Source organism: Gobio gobio (assembly GCF_949357685.1).
Source record: "Gobio gobio genome assembly, chromosome: 4".
NCBI lineage: Eukaryota > Metazoa > Chordata > Actinopteri > Cypriniformes > Gobionidae > Gobio > Gobio gobio.
This window is the reverse complement of record NC_137100.1, coordinates 49,777,591-49,793,566: the sequence shown is the minus strand read 5'-3', so window position 1 is coordinate 49,793,566 and position 15,976 is coordinate 49,777,591. Positions and strand designations below refer to the sequence as shown.

Below are 15,976 nucleotides of genomic sequence, written 5' to 3'. Positions count from 1 at the left end.
TTTTGTTTGAGAAAAGAACGGCACTGAAGTCATTCTTAAGAAAAGAAGATGTGTTCGAAGTTTTGCCGACCGGATATGGCGAAACTCTTATCAACTAACGTTAGCTCGGCTTCACCTTCTTCTTTGCTCTGGTTGGTTGTGGCGGTCATTTGAGTGCAGAGGGAATTTGAAAGACAACCGTTTATCCCGCCCCTCGGATTGAGCCCTGTCAGTGGTGAGTTTCCAGACCCAGCATCTTGATGTGGGTCTGGCTTGTCAGGCTATATGTAATGTGTAGTGAGACAGCAAAAAAAGAAAATAGCAGATACAAAAAAGGCTCCTTTAATTAACTGCATTCAATTCACAGATGACAGACTGGAAAGATGCAAGTTTGTATATGACACTCTTGACAGTGTCATGTCAAGAAACATCACATAAGCATGTTCAGCACATATTAAAAATAAACCTAGAAAAACAAATTACTGTCACAATAAAATAATTGTAAGAATGGCCAGATCAGATCGCAGATCCATTCTCCAAATTCCTCCAGGGCACAGTTCTGTAAAACTCCACACAAATGCCACAGCAAAAAAGGATTAATGTCTGCTTTTACTTTGGATCCAAATTTTAAAGAGACCATTATGAATTATAATCTTTCTATTTACCACTTACAGAATACATGTCCAATGGGAACCAATTAAAGCAGTTATATTACCACTGGTCTTCTCAGCTAATAAAGGCCCTCCTCACTCAGACAAAACATTTTTTTAATCTGATTTGTCAGTTTATGCCCATGCAATAAGGCCAGCTAAATCCAGCTAAACCCCATTCTGCACTGTTAAATCAGATGAGGCCAATTTTAGAGTCTGTTAATTTCATTTGGGTTTGACCCTCTTTGCTCCTTCCTTATAGTCCTCCAGGGTGAGTTTGTAACCCCAGTGCTGCAGAGTCTGTCTGACCACCGGGGAAACACTGGAGTTGTCATAAGCACAACCGGACCGGACCACTTTTGTGATGAGATTTTGCCTCCACCGACCTTTGACTCCTGCACATTTGGCCCAGCGACTGATCTGGCGTGCATCATCCATTGTTCGTCTGCCCTGGTAAAACCTGCTGGGAAGACAGAACATGAATGTGTAAAAGATTTTTTTTTAAACTTTGAATCTTGAGATTTTATATATTTCCTATGCAGAGCAAAGGTGAGGGGAACTGCTCAGGAAAAGAATATATTTTTAGGACAACTTGGCTATTAGGGCTGTCACCCCTTCAATGGTCCCAACATGCATGTATTTGGATTTAAATTTTAAATAACTGTTTTATATTTTTATATATTTTAACATGTCATTTATTCCTGTGATGGAGAAGCTGGATATTAAGCGGTCAGTCCTCAGTGTCACATGATCATTCAAAAATCAAGAAGCAACATTTCAGTTATTATCAGTGTGGAAAACAGCTTAATATTTTTTGTGGAAACCATGACATTTTATTCAGGATTCTTTGTTAATTAACAAATGAATTTAATTTAAATACAATTTTTGTGCAACTTTACTGTCACTTTCGATCAATTTAATGTTTCCTTGCTGAATAAACATATTCATTTATTTTCTAAACAAATCATTCTGACCACAAACTTTTAACAGTAGTGTAAATTGCGTTGCAGGAGCTCTTGCCTGCAGTACCACTGGAACCAGCCGTATGGATCCTGGGGTACGATCCATCCACTGCTTTCCCACATCTCGAGACTGCCTCCACATTTTACATTATAGGTGTTCACGTTTTCCCTGTACGTGGATGAAGCCACCTGAAATAAACCCAGATAAAAACATTCAAAATAGAACTAAATAAATCTTAAATACAGTATAAAACCTGCTTAGATATCCACAAAAGTTTTAATTATATCTCAAATACATGCATACAATAGCAGCTCCAAGTTGGAGATGAATATGCGGTCTCTGAAAACCGCTAGCTTGTAACTGTTGTCAACTACAGTATGTGGTAATCTAACTGTTATCAACTTTTTCATTAATTTTTATCAAATGCAAACAAGGTCTTGTGGCTAAATCAAATTTCACGGTGTTCCCTTTTGCATGATAGTCTCTTGTCATATGCTCATAGCCCTGAGTTTCAAACTAAGGGAATAAAACCACTCAAACGACCAGTTATGCTAACATAAAACACTGCATAAAACAACACCAAATAAGGACCACATAAAAATAACAGCAGATCAGTAAACATGATATTAATGATAGTTATAAAAAGAAGTACTAATAACAGTCCATGAACTGATCTCAAAGAGCTCTACTGTGATCTACAATCAAGATGGGGAAAAACTGAACAAAACATACACACAAAGTACATTCAGCTCTTCTCTGCGACAGACACTCATAATAAAATGTTTGTTAATTTTGTCAAAAGCGTTAACTATTCAAATGCCATCATAAAGAAAAGCACCTGTTTAGAGATGTTTAGTCCATCCAACCAGTCTTCGGGAAGCTCCTGCCAAACATCTTTGTAATGTTGCTCTGTTAAAAGAAAAAAGCACCTGTGAGATGGTGGTGCAGTGGGTTAAACCAGGGGTTTTCAAACTTTATGTTGCCAAGGACCCCCAAATATGAGGAACCTTTATGAGGGACCCCCTTCCTAAAATCCATCTATTTTTATGTATCAAAAAACATTTACACTGTTAAGTAGTAACTGATAAATAGTAAGTGTGACATTATAAATACAACATTGTTTCCCAACTTAAATTGGCTATTAATGTTGGATGTATAAACCTGAAGAAATTTTTTTTTGTATTTATAAGCAATTTCCACAATAAACTTATGTAAGCAGCTTATGTCCTGCATTAAGGATACCGCCTTACATTCCCAGTGAGCAAGATAAAGGGGAGAAAAACTCACTATACAAAGATACAAAGCAAACATACTACAATTCTGGAATGTATACGGCAAGAAATGAGAGAAACGTTTAGAAATTAAACCGTTAGAATATTTGGTAGACTACTTTATCTATTTTTGCTTTGTTTTTATTCTCTGAAATTTTCTGGGGACCCCTTAGAACCTTCTGGAGGACCCCTGGGTTAAACCATGGAACTGGTCACCACCAGTGTGTCCTTGAGCAAGGCACTTTACTCCATGTTGCTCCAGGGGGATTGTCCCTGTAATAAGGGCACTGTAAGTCGCTTTGGATAAAAGCGTCTGCCAAATGCATAAATGTAAATGTAAAATGGCTCAATTGCGACACATTTGAGTACATAAACCAACCTCGCTGCCTCCCAAAGGACATGCTCCCTTGCTCAAGTCTGAATCAGGTCACAAGTACTTGTAACAAACTTTTTAAGAGGAAAGTACACAGTAAATAATTAGATCTCTTTCTACATGATCTGGCCTCTGTCCAAGTGACAATTGATTTCTTCAAATCGGTCAAAATCTATAAATGATATCGAATCGCACCTATTCCAAGTCAATACTCAGGCTATGATCACATTGTCAGACCAGATCCGAATATTTGTGTATACGACTGGAATCTGATCTAAATTATTGACTGTCCACACTGGTATCGCAACTTTTCAGATCCGATTTGTGTGTCCTGTGGCGCTGTTCCGTTTGAAATCATCTGTATTGATTTCTATGGCAATGACATTACGTTGATAGGCATATGCAAAATCAACAACAGCAACGTGGAGGGGTTTGCAATACAGATGTTGTCTTATTTACCACATGACAATACGTAGCCGCCGCGCTGGACTACTACGTCTTCTGAGGCAGTGGCAGAAATGTAGGACGCTGGTATGCGCAGCTTTATTCCGTGCACTTTGCAACAATACAACCTTGTTTCGGCAGCATGTTTCCTATAACAAGGTCTGATATGTTTACATTTTACATAGTGTGAGAAGGTGACATAACCCACCCGAAATCCGATCAATCGGAACAGTCAGACTGAAACTGCAGAAATTTAAATTGGATTTCAAACCACAAAATAATGTAGCTCAAAATGGATTTGTAGAAATCGCATTTCATGTGATTTTTTTTGTTGTTGTTGCCATTCACACTTGCTAAATACGATCAGATTCCAATAGGATATGCACTAAATTTGGATTTGCACTGACAGTCTGAAGTAAATGCACCTTTGGAAGCAATTCCATCCTTACAGGTCTCTATCAGCTTATCACATCTGGCCACTACTATCTACTATCTGGAAAATACTATGAAAGTCAACTGTTTAGTTCCGTTGGTTGGTTCTGTTCAGTAGAAGAAATAAATTCATACAGGTTTGGAAAAACTTTTAGAAAAAAAAAGGGTGAGTAAATTATGACAGAATTTTCATTTTTGGGTGAACTGCCCCTTGAGCGGTTTTGCAATGACGAATTGGAAAAAAAGTCTAGTGGCCAGATGTGCAAAGCTGTGCTTTCCCTGTAGTTTGCTGCATTTTAGCATCTACCGTCATAGTCGCCTGCTGCAGAGAAGTGTGTTGTGTGTCTGAGATTACACAGTAAAAAGTAAAAAATGGGTGATTATGTTTTAAAGGCACTGTACATGTCTTGACATTCAAATAAACAAACTTAAATCATTATGAGACATACTTGTGACACTGGAGTAGATGGGCCTGAAATAGGTACCCCCAAAACTGCCTGCCTGCAAAACCTCTTCGGGAGTCATGTTAGGTGTGAACTCTGGATGGTCTGCAACAACAGAGAAAATAAAAGATAGTGAGTGAATGAATGAATGAATAAATGACAAAACTATACTACAAAACATTCTTAACTTCACCTTTAAACACAAGTTGTCCTTTTTCATTCCTCTTTATTTCAGAAGTATTTTTGCCACCATCTGAGTTGTTAGTCTTATCATCTTTATTTTTTCTCTCTTTGTCCTTGCCTTTGCCAGAGAGCTTCACTTTAGTTTTTGTAGTGTCAGCTTTACCATCGTGAGCTAAAGATTAGAGAAAAACACATTACAAAACAGTCTCTTAACACTAAACAATGTTGCTAACCTAAAAAGCCTTGATCTCTGAAACTCCAATGTAAAATATGCAAATTACGAATTTGCATATTTTGCCTAAAATTTCTTTTAAGAAAGAAAAATACAAAAATAGTTGTATTGTCTGTCAAGAACATGTCATATTCAATATAAAGTACCTTATATATTATTTAAAAACAATAAAGTATATTTTCAAAATATAATTTATTCACTGTTTTGCATTGTTTGTGACTATAAAACAATCCAATGCTCACTGACCGGGGTTTTAGATGAGAAAATAATTGTCAGTAAAATCATATTGGGTATGAGATCAAATATCCAACAGCGAGGCAGTACATCCCACTTTCTTTTTTATTCTATTCTGTTTTCTAGTAAAAATAGTGCAAGTAGTGTGTTACACTTTAAACATCCGGATGATGCACTTAATTAACTGAAATATGAATACACATACTTATGCACTATATACTTAACCATGCAAAGAATGAATTGTATAAGGTTATTTTGTCATTTAACATCAGAGTCTGATAGACCCTCCACCTCGGCTCCATAACTAAAGCTGCAACTAAAGCAGTATTTGAAATTTTCAGTGTGACCACTCTACTTGCACTATTTATACTACAAATGAATAGTACACAAATTAGGATGTACTTGAAGTGTGAAATGCACTCATCTGTCGCAGCTTTAATTACTTAACGGAAGGGGAGGAGCTATTAGACTTTGATATTGAATGACAAAATAAATAACCTTACAAAACTCATACACTACGGTTGTGTATAGTGTCATTTGGGGCACAACTAGTGTCTTTTGGCTCCCTTGAGCTTGAGTGTTCACATTGAAATCATAAAGCGAACCATGCTGTGGATGTTGGGGGCGGCCGCAAAATAAATGCGATAAGTCATGTGACAGAGCAAACGCCTACATTGCGCTGATTGCCTCATTATCCTGTCAATGTGATAATGCCTGCCTGTTATGTGCTCCTTGCCGTTATAATTAGCTGATTACCCTGGTAACGCAATAGACCTTATTCAGAGCAGCGGTTTGAAAGCGAGACTTGCCGTGGCATCTGCAGTAAAAACAAAAAAAAGCTGTATAAAACTTCTAGATCACTTATAATTTTCCACAGCGCATGTTGTCTGGAGAATATTTTAGCTGTATTTCTGCAGCAGAACAATCCAAAAACACATTAAACAACCCACTGAAGAGATGTACCACTGTAAAAAAAAAGTCTGTAAAAATAGGGCACAATCTACTGTATAAATATGAAGGAATTTTCTGTATTGTTTTTTTTTTTACAGTTTTACCTGCATTTTGAATTACGCATTGCATTAGGCTGTGTTTTAAGGGTAATTTCAGTTAAATTTACTGGATAATGTCCTGAGAGAAAATTACCAATATACATTAGCATTTATATATATATACATACACACACACACACACACACACACACACACACACACACACACACACACACACACACACACACAGACAGTGTAGCCTCGCTTTCAAGGATAGTTTATTAATTATAAAAATTGAACAACAGTTAGTAGTAACACAAAAAAAACTACAATAAATATTTACTGTATTATTTTAGTTATTTTTGAAGCAATGAAATTAAAAGAAATGCAAAATTGAATGAAAGTATGGGACTGTTATAGTAAATAAACTATAAAAATCCGACTAAGCTTTACAGATTTACAGTGTTTGTTTAATGAACCATAAACAATTTGCACCTGTGGAACTGTCCAAAGACTAAGGCCCAGATTTACTAAACAGGGCAAATGAGGCCCCGTCCACACGAATCCAGAGCTTTCCCTATCCAATCTTTTTTTCCCCTTATTTCAAGAAATATCTCCGTACACACGAGAGCAATGAAAACGACTCAAAACGATGTAGTATACATGCCAGGCCAGTATGTGGTGCTGTAATTCTGCCACAGAAATACACTAAAAATGGAGAAGAAAAGTTGTGGCTAGAAGGGGTACAGCAACGGTAGGAAGTGAGGCAAAATCTCACATTAAAATAACAATAAATAAATTTGCTAATTACCAATTTGTGTTTTATTAACTAGGCGTTAATAAAACACAAATTGGTAAGTAGCAAATTTATTTATTGTTTATTTACCTACCCCAACCCTAAACCTACCCTTACAATAATACAGTGATTAAATGACGCAATATTGATGTGCACATGCCCAGTGCCCATAGTTGTATCCCTTTCTAGTCTTTACCGTGCAGGACATGGTGTGATTGCCATCACCGTTTCACAAAATAAACGGATTGGCTGTGCACACGAAAACGCAAGGGTGTCGTTTTCAGATTTATCCACTCTGGGACCCGGTTTCAAAAAATATTGGTTTCATGCTCCCAAAACACCGGATCCGTGTGGACAAAACGCTGATACGGTACAAAAGTTTTACATATACAGCTAAACACGCCTCCGCGTGGACGGGGCCTTAGTGTGAGAGCACAATTCCAAAAAAGCACAGATGGGAGTGGAAAGTTCTGCATGTGATCGACTGATGACGAACCAATTAAAGTACACAGACGCTGTTGGATCATTTCCATAATGACCAAAGCAATCTACCAGTTAGCGTCTCGTTTAAGACATTCTTTTTTGGGGTGGTAAATAATGGCGCAAACACCAGTAAATTGACTAGTGCAAACCTTAGTAAATCACCTTGCATGATTCATTTAAATACTCTCCTCCCATACATTTTGCATCTGAAAGGGAAACTACTACAAATGCATATGCAATAAGGTCAGCAGCAAAAATAACTGTGTCCACGCCTTTTCAGCACTAATATTTTACTGGGTGTCTTTAGTAAATCCTGACAGTATTTTTTAACGCCAAAAGAGGGTTTGTGCTGGCGCAAGCTGTTAGTAAATCTGGCCCTAACAGTTTTCAGGTGGAAGAAAATTAATGTCACAGTTCTAATAACTTAGAACTGTCTAATAACTGAGACCTTTCTACAGACTCTGAAAAACATCAGGATAAAGACGGCCAGAGTCTCTTATTACCTGTGTGAATATGCCATAGGCCTGCTACAGGCGTGAACAGAGCAATAAACTGTAATGTCATTGCCCATAATGTAAGAGCCTAGGATGGAAGGACAGTTGATCGTCCTTGCAGCACCAACCACGTGTAACCATATGTCCCCACCCAGATGTGTTTGAGAACTTGGTGGAAGAGTGGGGTAGCATCTCACAGCAAGAGTTAGCAAATCTTCCTCAGTCCATGAAGATGAGATGCGCTGTAGCAGCTGGTGGCCACACAGCATATACTGACTGCAACTTTTGATATTGATACCCGCGCTCCGTTCAGGGACTCATTATTCCATTTCTCTTCATCAAATTTTGTGAAATGTGTTCCGTTTATCAGTTGTTGAATCTTTTTATGGCCATACAAATATTTAAACATAATGAGACATTTTGACAGTGAGACAGAAACAGAAAAGAAACAGTTGAAAGAGGGAGGACGTTTCTTTTTTTTCCACTAAGTAGCTTACAGCATACAAAGTTAGCAATAGCTTAATAGATCCCTGTTGATAATGTGAGGCAAATGTGTTTCATTAACATGGAAGATGTGAAAAAAGATAGATAGATAGATAGATAGATAGATAGATAGATAGATAGATAGATAGATAGATAGATAGATAGATAGATAGATAGATAGATAGATAGATAGATAGATAGATAGATAGATAGATAGATAGATAGATAGATAGATACCGCGTGATTCCTGGATTTCGCTGCTCTTTCCCTCGTTTTTGTCTTTTATTTTCTGTCTCTTCTTCATAGGCGCCTTTGAATCATCCGGACCTGTTTTTCTTTTCACCTTCTTACTCTCTCTTTCATCCTCGTCACTCATGCTTGAATGCCTTACGTAGCTGAAGCAGATTTGATTTGGTTTGATGAGAAATGGGTTAAATCGAAACAAGGATGCTTTGCTTAGAAAATGAGCCAGGACTTAGCTAATAACAAATAACTAAACTACATGTAAACAGTTCCTTGACAACAACCGCCGATTCAACGTTTACGCAACACAGTGTAGTGCGCATGCTCACACAGGACAGGCATGTCTGCATAACACAACATAATAGTACTACGGTGGCCCAGTAGTGCACAACACAACGAAATTTAAAAAGCATACATAAGTTCACAACACAACGGAATGAAACCATAACACAACGAAATCAAGACACAACACAACGAAATCAAGTCACAACACAAAGCAAAATCCACAACACAACGAAATCAAGCCACAACACAAAGAAAAATCCACAACACAACGAAAAGTCCACAACACAACACAACGAAATAAATCCACAACACAACGAAAAGTCCACAACACAACGAAATAAATCCACAACACAACGAAATCAAGCCACAACACAAAGAAAAATCCACAACACAACGAAATCAAGCCACAACACAACGAAAAATCCACAACACAACGAAAAGTCCACAACACAACGAAATAGCCACAACACAACGGAAATGCTCCCGACCGCTAGGGGACTGTCGGAGTGCGGTAAAGTTAGTTTTCCTTGCCTTGTTCTATATAGATTCGCCAATCTTACAAATATTTAAACACTACGATCAGTTTTAAGTGTGCAGTTGTATATCGACATGAAATATAAATTAAAAATCACTTACGTGCATAATAGCTGCATATTTATACTCGAGAACGCTTTGACCCGCTGCCTCGGCGCTAAGGGAGCGCCTGCCAATTCCACCAAGTTGAAAAATAATTTGTATGAATTAAATTAACTTTTTTTTTAATTTTCAAATTCCAATGTTGTGTTGTGCATTATTAAGTTAATTTTACCGATACAATCAAGCTGTGGAATTTTAACATGTCTGTTTTTAAATGTTAAAAGTAATTTTAATTCATACAAATTATACGTTTCAACCAATTAGTGGAATTGGCAGACGTTCCCTTAGCGCCGTGGTATCGGGTCAAAGCATTCTCGAGCATAAATATGCAGCTATAATGCATGTAGGTGATTTTAAATTAATATTTCATATAGATAAACAATGGTTAGCCTACATACTGTTAAAACTAATTGTGGTATTGATTTCTTTGTAAGATTGCAAACTCTATAGAACAGTGCAAACTTTACAGCGCTCCGAGTGCCCCCGAGTGGTCGGGAGCATTTCCGTTGTGTTGTGGCTATTTCGTTGTGTTGTGGACTTTTCTTTGTGTTGTGGCTTGATTTCTTTGTGTTGTGGCTTGATTTCGTTGTGTTGAGGCTTGATTTCGTTGTGTTGTGGATTTATTTCGTTGTGTTGTGAACTTATGTATGCTTTTTAAATTTCGTTGTGTTGTGCACTACTGGGCCACCGTAATACGGACCTTTGAATTAATCAAATAAAAGACGTTATAAATGTAATTTCGCCAGATAAGACAAATATTAATACAATATATGCTCCCAAAACTTAAAATTAGGCTATTAACAATCTAACGTTATAGTTTCTGCAGCTTGAAGGCAATGAAGTTCAGAAAAATCATGAAATTATTAAAAATATGTTAAGTAACGTAGCTTAACAGATAGCTGCTAATTCTAGCTGCGTTTTCTCGGCCCGCTTAACTTCAATGTCTGATTCCTCAGGCGGCAACAGCAAGCAAGAGAAAAACACGAGAGATTATTAAACGGCTACCGCGCCAATAAATACAAAAAATTACACCATTTTAAATTAATGTCATTTCACAATGCTAACGTTAGTCTTTAATCAAATTAAAGACGTTAAAAATGTAATGTTGCCGGATAAGACAAATCTTAATACAGTAGGCTACAGCCCATGCCATGCTCCCAGTTTGAATAGCATTTCACCAATCTCGTTTCAGGGGGTTTACGTTCAGAAAAATCATGATGAATCACTATGAAAAATATGTTAAGTCTTAGGCCTAACGTACCTCAGCTGCGTTTTCTTTCAGCTCGAGACCGTCGAGAGTCGGCAGGCTTAGCTCACTGCCGCACGCGCAAGTGGCGACAGGAAAAAAAGTGATCATATTAAGTGACGTATCTGCACCAAAAGAGATCACATACACAATTCCAATTTAATTTTTATTTAACAATGCTATCCTTCTTTAAACTAATGACGTTATCAAATGTTGCCAGACTAGAAAATATATCGAAATCATGCAGAAATATATTTGTGGTAATAAAATTATAAAATGCACACACAAGACGAGTTTACTAGGAAGTGTGCTGCTCATTACTCTTTTCTCTCTCAGTGCACTCTTAAAGTTCAACAAACAGGTGACTTTACAAGAGTAAACTTTGGAAATAAATTGTTACCTTTCTGAAGTAAAAATTCAGATGAAAGTGGTAAATCTCGAAGCTTTCCTTGGCTGAAAAAAAAACATCTTCTAGAAATTGCTGTATTGTGATTCACAGGAGAAAAAAAAAATTACTGTAGAATTTACCCGCCGTTGAAAAAAGACCATGATGCTTTGCAGATCTACAGCAACATGCTGTATACAGGTTCTACAGTAAGTATTTGCTCATTTTACAGTAATAATGCTGTGAAAACTACAGAAATTTGTTACAGTGTACCATCTGAATGTCTCAACAAAAATCGAGACTCATCAGACCAGGCAACATTTTTCCAGTCTTCAACTGTCCAATTTTGGTGAGCTTGTGCAAATTGTAGCCTCTTTTCCTATTTGTAGTGGAGATGAGTGGTACCCGGTGGGGTCTTCTGCTGTTGTAGCCCATCCTCCTCAAGGTTGTGCGTGTTGTGGCTTCACAAATGCTTTGCTGCATACCTCTGTTGTAACGAGTGGTTATTTCAGTCAAAGTTGCTCTTCTATCAGCTTGAATCAGTCGGCCCATTCTCCTCTGACCTCTAGCATCAACAAGGCATTTTCACCCACAGGACTGCCGCATACTGGATGTTTTTCCCTTTTCACACCATTCTTTATTAACCCTAGAAATGGTTGTGCGTGAAAATCCCAGTAACTGAGCAGATTGTGAAATACTCAGACCGGCCCGTCTGGCACCAACAACCATGCCACACTCAAAATTGCTTAAATCACCTTTTTTTCCCATTCTGACATTCAGTTTGGAGTTCAGGAGATTGTCTTGACCAGGAACACACCCCTAAATACATTGAAGCAACTGCCATGTCATTGGTTGATTAGATAATTGCTTTAATGAGAAATTGAACAGGTGTTCCTAATAATCCTTTAGGTGAGTGTACATATAAACATAACTTTCAACAAAAGAAAGAAGAGTATATTCAAAGAAACAGATACACTGACTCACAATCACAAATAAAGAACTTTATTGCAGGATTCAGAGTTTATTCAAAGAAAGCTGAGACTGGACTGTTCTGAAACATTTGCAGAATGAGGAATGACAGGATGACTGAAATGCTGGTTGGACAGAATCAGAAAACTCCATTGAGAATTGACTGATGACATTGTACACTGGCATGAACAACCCATCAGTGAATGTGCTTCGCACTAGACAGAAATGTATGGCATAGAATTGTAAACAAGACACCAGACACCTACAGGCATGAGCCCATGGTTGTTGATGACTGTCCTCTGCTTCACTGCCTTTTTCGCATAATAGAATAATAACACAACTTTCTTTACACAGAAGGTATTACTGTGATTGGAAGAATATAGGCTCTCTCAACCGTTACCCATAAAGCTCAGACTCTTTTTAACTCGCCATGTGTACACCAACATCATTGTATGTAAATATACATGTGATTGAATGTGGATGATTATTTTTAGCTACAGATTGTTTACTGTTCAGCTGTGCCATGCAGCTCCCATGTCAGGATGCCACTGTTTATTTGTGGCCTGCCTTAGTCGACTTGACTGTTGCATTCTCATTAATCACATCTGTAAATTTGTTATGAATCAACACATAACAACGAGCCTATTAAAATGCTGCAGCAGCAAGTGTGCCACTCACTGTGGGTGGTTGGTTGCAGAGATTCAGGGTTAATTATATATTTAGCAGATTATTTTATAGGACATTGTTAAAAAAAACAAAAAACTATCAGGTATTCTATGGTATTTGCTTCAGCTGAAGATGTCAGCCCGCATTATTTCATCTTATTTTTAAAATAATCGTATTTAACAGCGGAATTCCCCATGAAAACTACATTACCCATGAGTCTGTACAGAAAATTACATCAATCAGAGCCGAAAAAAGCAATATGTGCCAAAAGATCTTGTTAGCTCCATCCACTCCCATGAAGCACTGTCTGTGGCATAATCCAGTCTCTCTACACGCTCTCAAAACACTTAAATGTTTGTAAATATATCATAACATATTTTTGTTTCAAATCAAAGTTTGTAATGTTGTGAATTGTCTTGGTTCATGGCTTATAACTCTTTAATGGTGATATACTATGGTAAAAATGAATGGGAAAAAAAAATGAATGTACTCTCTGTACCAGCTCCACTGAAAAGGGGGGCGGGCGCTAATGCACTCCATAGGGTATGCATTGACGTCATTCTCCCACCGGAACATGCCCCCTCAGCCGGATTGAGTGGCAAAAGAGCCCTCTGCGTGACTGGATTTAACAGGGAAAAACTGTGAAAACGAGAGTAAAACAAATGATTATCCGTGTAAACTAAAGGTTGGACTCGATACAACTTACCAAAGATCCAGTGATCCATGGATATTGACATGCAGACAGGAATCGTGTTTCCTGACATATGTGCCTGATTTCTACGCCGGGGAAATTCATAAAGCAAATTTGCCTGTGTGAACACTTTATATAAACACAATACAATATAGGTGGCCTTATGCTGCCTTCACATTCTATCGGAACTTCCCATTTCTGAAGTTATTGCGAGCTCATCGCATTCAAATTTTGACTTGAGAGCGCATTCATGTCCAGATTTTAACTGTAGGAAACTAGTATTTACGATAACTTACAATAATTCTGATAATTCAGCACGTGAAGGCAGCATAAATCCGGGTGATCACTATCAATGTTATGTATTTCATCATGTCGTCCAGCCCTAAAACTTGCAGTTCATGCAGTTTAAAAACATCCAATTTATGCAGAATATAAGCTGGTAAATTTTTAATTGGTGAGTTGTCAATACAATATATAAACAATACAATTTATAGGGTTTGATTTTACCCCAAAATTCAACATATTGAGACAAAATGATGACTGCAAATCCACGTTTCGCTGCCAGGAGTCCTGTTGTTTCTGTGAATTGTAGCGATCAATTTTTTCTTCTCTTTTCTTTAGCTTTCGGCAGTCTGTAAAAATATACCTCAGATTTCTTGTCATATCTGTTTCAATCTCAAAGCTCTTTCCAATTTTAGATGTGTTTTGTGTGCTTTTCGCGGCCTTCACGTTGAAAACCATGCTGCCACTCAGTGTTTTTGCCACTCAGTGGGCGTAAGCACAGTGACTCCGGCCGACGGTGACGTCACGCGCATACCCTCTATAGAGTGGTGCAGGTATGACATCACTTTGTAGGCCAAAACATGGAAACGAGTTATCATTTTAGCACTTCTGGTTCCATCGTACCGAAGTCAATGGGTTTTTGGTTAAATGGCTAAAATAAGGTCTGTGGTGAACACAAGCTCAAGATACTTTCAAGTTTTATTCTATGACATAAAATACATCAGAATTACCCCACTCGTGATTTGTCTTGAAAAAAACTGGTTGCTCCCAATGGCTAAATGGGACTACAGAGGCTGTCGGGGAGAAATGTTATCACATCGAACAGGTAAACTCAGTCCACTTTTACAGCCTCATTATGCTTATAATTGTGCTCTTATAAACTACTCTAACTTAAGTATTTTTTAGAAAATATTTTTTAGATAAAAACTGAAAGAGTTGTCGGAAGCTTCGTGATGGTGACGTTGAAGTCGAGCGACCAGGTGTAGTGCGTTTATATCTTACCTTTAACTTTTTACTTCTGGCGACTGCATTTAGGTCTCAAAATTCATAAAAGTTGTGTTCATCTGTGAAAATTATCTTGATGGACAAAACGTATAAACTTTTGTTGAACTTTTGTTTTTTGCAATAATCCCAAAGCCTATATGGAAAAATCCTATTGGATTTTTGTCGAATGAACCAGTGTGATGCCAACTGCCAGTTGGCTTACAAAATGACGTCATACCTGCACCCAGGGCTTGACATTAGGCTCGTTTGAGATTAGAAAAATCTGCGCAGAACTGATCCCCAGTGATCACCGCGAGATGCATGCCGGTTAGAAATGTGTCCGAGTGTGGTCTGACTTGCTCTGATGTCAAGCTGACGTGTGTCAAAAAACTCTCACGATGGCAAGGCGGACTTGTCTGATTCTGAAGCCAGGCGCAGTTGCTCTCCACCGACTGCGCTGATCAAAAGCATGATGGGAAACGACTTGCTGACGACACAGCTTAATGCTTATTGGTTTAAACAACCGTGATGTATGGTTCTCTTTTAAAATGTTTGATTTTAAAACTCTGATAGTTCAGTGTTTTTATGTGTATATAAATTATGAGTGAATATTAAACTCTCCGACAGTGCGATCTCTCTGTGGGTTGTGATTGTTGTCATATTTATAAAAAAATATAAAAGCATGTATGTAATTAAAGTAAAAATGATTGATAAAAATAAATAACAAAAACTTTGGGTCTTGTCTTGTTCGTCATATTTATTTTCATATAGAAGCAACAAAACTTAAATTACATACAGTTTATCAGCAACAAAGCGCACAAGTGTGAATCCCCCGATTTCCGCCTTTGATCTCAGGCGAGGCGCATCTCAAACAAGCCTATTAACACTTGCCAACCCACCGAATGCGGGTGGATTTCACGCAGTCACTTAGCCTGACAAGCCAGACCCACATCAAGATGTTGAGTCTGGGAACTCACCATTGGCAGGGCTTATTCCCTCTGCACGCAATAGGATAGCGCTACAACCAACCAGAGCAAAGAAAAAGGTGAAGCGGAGCTAGTTGATAGATTAAACTTTTGCCGTATCCGGTCGGCAAAACTCAGAACACATCTTCCTTTCTTAAGAATGACTTCAGTGCTG

General features: G+C 37.8%; 1 protein-coding gene across 1 annotated transcript; it reads right to left on the bottom strand.

Moving 5' to 3' along the window:
- Positions 1-305: 305 nt before the first annotated feature.
- On the bottom strand, positions 306-9,032 carry LOC307124710 (uncharacterized protein). The gene is made up of 6 exons (XM_079814132.1): positions 8,687-9,032; positions 4,749-4,910; positions 4,562-4,660; positions 2,431-2,501; positions 1,650-1,780; positions 306-1,089 (listed from the first exon to the last, which is right to left on the bottom strand). The coding sequence occupies exons 1-6, from the start codon at positions 8,823-8,825 to the stop codon at positions 855-857; spliced, it is 837 nt and encodes a 278-aa protein (XP_079670258.1). The 5' UTR covers positions 8,826-9,032; the 3' UTR covers positions 306-854.
- Between the last annotated feature and the right edge of the window lie 6,944 nt (positions 9,033-15,976).